Source organism: Cynara cardunculus, unplaced genomic scaffold (genome assembly GCF_001531365.2).
Source record: "Cynara cardunculus var. scolymus isolate 2C unplaced genomic scaffold, CcrdV1 Un_Scaffold_2045, whole genome shotgun sequence".
NCBI lineage: Eukaryota > Viridiplantae > Streptophyta > Magnoliopsida > Asterales > Asteraceae > Cynara > Cynara cardunculus.
In genome coordinates this window covers 31,054-33,916 of record NW_020200957.1, presented here as the reverse complement: position 1 = coordinate 33,916, position 2,863 = coordinate 31,054, and the positions used below count along the sequence as shown (strand labels likewise).

Below are 2,863 nucleotides of genomic sequence, written 5' to 3'. Positions count from 1 at the left end.
TAAAGAATTATTCTATCTCCATCTTGGTTAAGGATGTTAAATTCGAATCTTCTAAAAATTGAATGGTGTTATTTAATATTTGTTGATGTGACTCGCTTACCTGTTTCATCTCGTGTTTGCGCTTTAACGGGGTGTGACACTATGTCTACTTTCAGTGATTGTACTTATAATCTGTAAGCACTAGACATATACTGTAATACTTGTAATATTTCCTGTGATTAATAAAATTAGTATTCCATGTACTTCACTGAAAAAAGTGATAGGGACACAAGTCTATGAGTTCCAGTGTTACTTTTCGAATTTACTGACAATCTATAAGTCATTGAATATGCTTTCAGTTTCAGTTTCCGTACTTGTAATTTTCTTAGATATAACTTAACGAAAATTCTCAAGCTGAGAATGGCTAACTGAAAAAGATCCCGAAATAGTAAAAAGGGACATGTACTTTATATATAATTTTTCCTTACTATTATTTGATAAGATAGCCTTCTTTATGTTATCTTGTTATCATCAAATAGGGGGAGATTGTTGATCCTCTCTCTTAGTGATTTGATGATAATCCCTTTTCACTTATACGTGGTATTTATGTTTCTATCTTTTCAGTTGCAGCGACCTTCACTGAGTATATTCAGTGATCGCTGAAGAACTTGCATTGTAAATCTATCAGAGATAGCAACACTTCAAGAAGACAACACTCACACCAAAGAACCTTCAGCAAACGTCAAAGACTGAAACTGAAGATTAGAGACTGGTGAGTACGTGATCTGAAGCGGTATTCAGTAATTACAAGCCTGTCTACATATGTGTGAAGACTGCTCAAGCTTCAGCGAATGATGAAGAGACCTTCAGGTCATTCCAGCATTCAGCGATCAAAGGAAGCTTGCTTAGCACGATTGTTGTTGTCTTGTCCTTATACACACAAAGGACAAACACCATACCCTTATGGAACTTGGTACGGTACGAAGCCGACTAGTCGACTCTATTGTCCACCAACTTTAGGTAAGGATGTCTGCTCTTGAATAGTGCTTTTGTACTATTCACTGTAGCAAAGTACAAGCCTTCCTCTTAAGGCTTAACACGCACTATAACCCTACCATATTGCATTAAATGAACATTTAATGCACTGGTATAAATAGAAGTGTTTCTTTTCCATGCAGAGTGTGCGCAACTCACTCTCTAGCCCTAATTCTTACTTCAAGCATTTCCTAGCTTAAGTAAAGGATCTTCTCTACAACATATCTTTTCTTGTATTTGCTAAGACTTAGTGTGTAACTAAAGATTGTTTAGATAGGTTTTTATCACCTTATCTTTCCACAAACAATCTTATAAAATCTGTATTGATATGCTTTATCAAACTGTTTTACTATTCTTGTAGACCCTCAAGGGACCAACATAAACCTTCCCAAAATCGAGATGTAAAACGTGGGTATCGATCGGAGGTAATCGATATAGGTGTGCCATGAAGACGCACAATCTCACGTTGGAAAACTTTAGTCAGCTTAACAATTGCCGAAGTTTTGTTGGACAGGAAGAAAATGAGCCGATTTTGTGAGTCGATCAACTACTACCCATATTGCATCGTGTTTCAAGATCGTACGGGGTAATCCGACTACAAAATCCATAGTTATGTGCTCTCATTTGCATACTGGAATGTTCAATGATTGGAGAACACCACCCGAACGTTGATGTTCAATTTGAACTTGTTGAAAAGTGAGACAACAAGCTACAAAGTCGGTGATATCTTGTTTCATTCCAATCCACCAGTAATGGTTCCTCAAATCACGATATATTTTTGTTGTGCCAGGATGAACCGAAAACATAGAGTTATGAGCTTCAGTCATAATTAGATCTCTAAGCTCTGAGTTATTCAGAATACAAAGACGATCCCGAAACCACAACATGCGATCATCATCAATTCTGAACTCTGAACTAGAATTCTCTTGTGTCTGCTGGAAATTTGCCCATAATTCACTCTCATTTTGCTGGGCTTCTTTGTTCCGAGAGATTAGAGTCGGATCTACCATTAGATTCGATAGAATTTCCGTTTGCGAATTTAGATAGATTTCTAGTCTGAACCATTATATTTCTAAAGCCAACTCTGTAGAAACATTTAAAGAAGAAACTTGTTCCACAGCTTTATGGCTTAAAGCATCGGCGACTACGTTAGCTTTGCCCGGATGATACTGTATCTGAACATCGTAATCTTTCAGAAGTTCGAGCCACCTTCGTTGATGCATATTTAACTCTTTTTGAGTAAAGATATATTTGAGGCTTTTATGGTCAGTGAAAACTTCATAGGTTTCACCGTACAAATAGTGACGCCAGATCTTGAGTGCAAACATCACTGCAGCCAATTCGAGATCATGAGTCGGACAATTGACCTCATAAGGCTTTAATTGACGAGAAGCATATGCGATCACTTTTCCGTGTTGCATAAGAACACAATCGAGACTTTTCTTTGAAGCATCACTGTAAACTTGAAACCCACCAGTGTCAGAAGGAAATACAAGAATAGGTGTGGTAACCAATCGATACTTTAATTCCTCAAAACTAGATTCTTGTTCAGATCCCCAATTGAATTTGACTCCTTTTCGGAGTAATCAGGTCAACGACAGAGATATTTTAGAGAAACCTTCAACGAATCGTCTGTAATAACCAGCCAGACCCACAAAACCATGAACTTCAGATACGTTCGTAGTTCGTGACCAATTAGTGACGGTTTCAATTTTCTCCGGATCGACTTTGACACCTTCGGCGGAGATTACGTGTCCGAGAAAAGACACTTGATCGAGCCAGAATTCACATTTGGAAAGTTTTGCGTACAACTTTTTTCTCTGAAGAGTCTCTAAAACAATTTGAAGAT

General features: G+C 37.5%; 1 protein-coding gene across 1 annotated transcript; it reads right to left on the bottom strand.

The window, feature by feature from the left end:
- Nucleotides 1-1,634: 1,634 nt before the first annotated feature.
- On the bottom strand, nucleotides 1,635-2,024 carry LOC112502839. Its single transcript, XM_025106840.1, has one exon. It carries the CDS (start codon nucleotides 2,022-2,024, stop codon nucleotides 1,635-1,637), a length of 390 nt encoding a protein of 129 aa, XP_024962608.1.
- Between the last annotated feature and the right edge of the window lie 839 nt (nucleotides 2,025-2,863).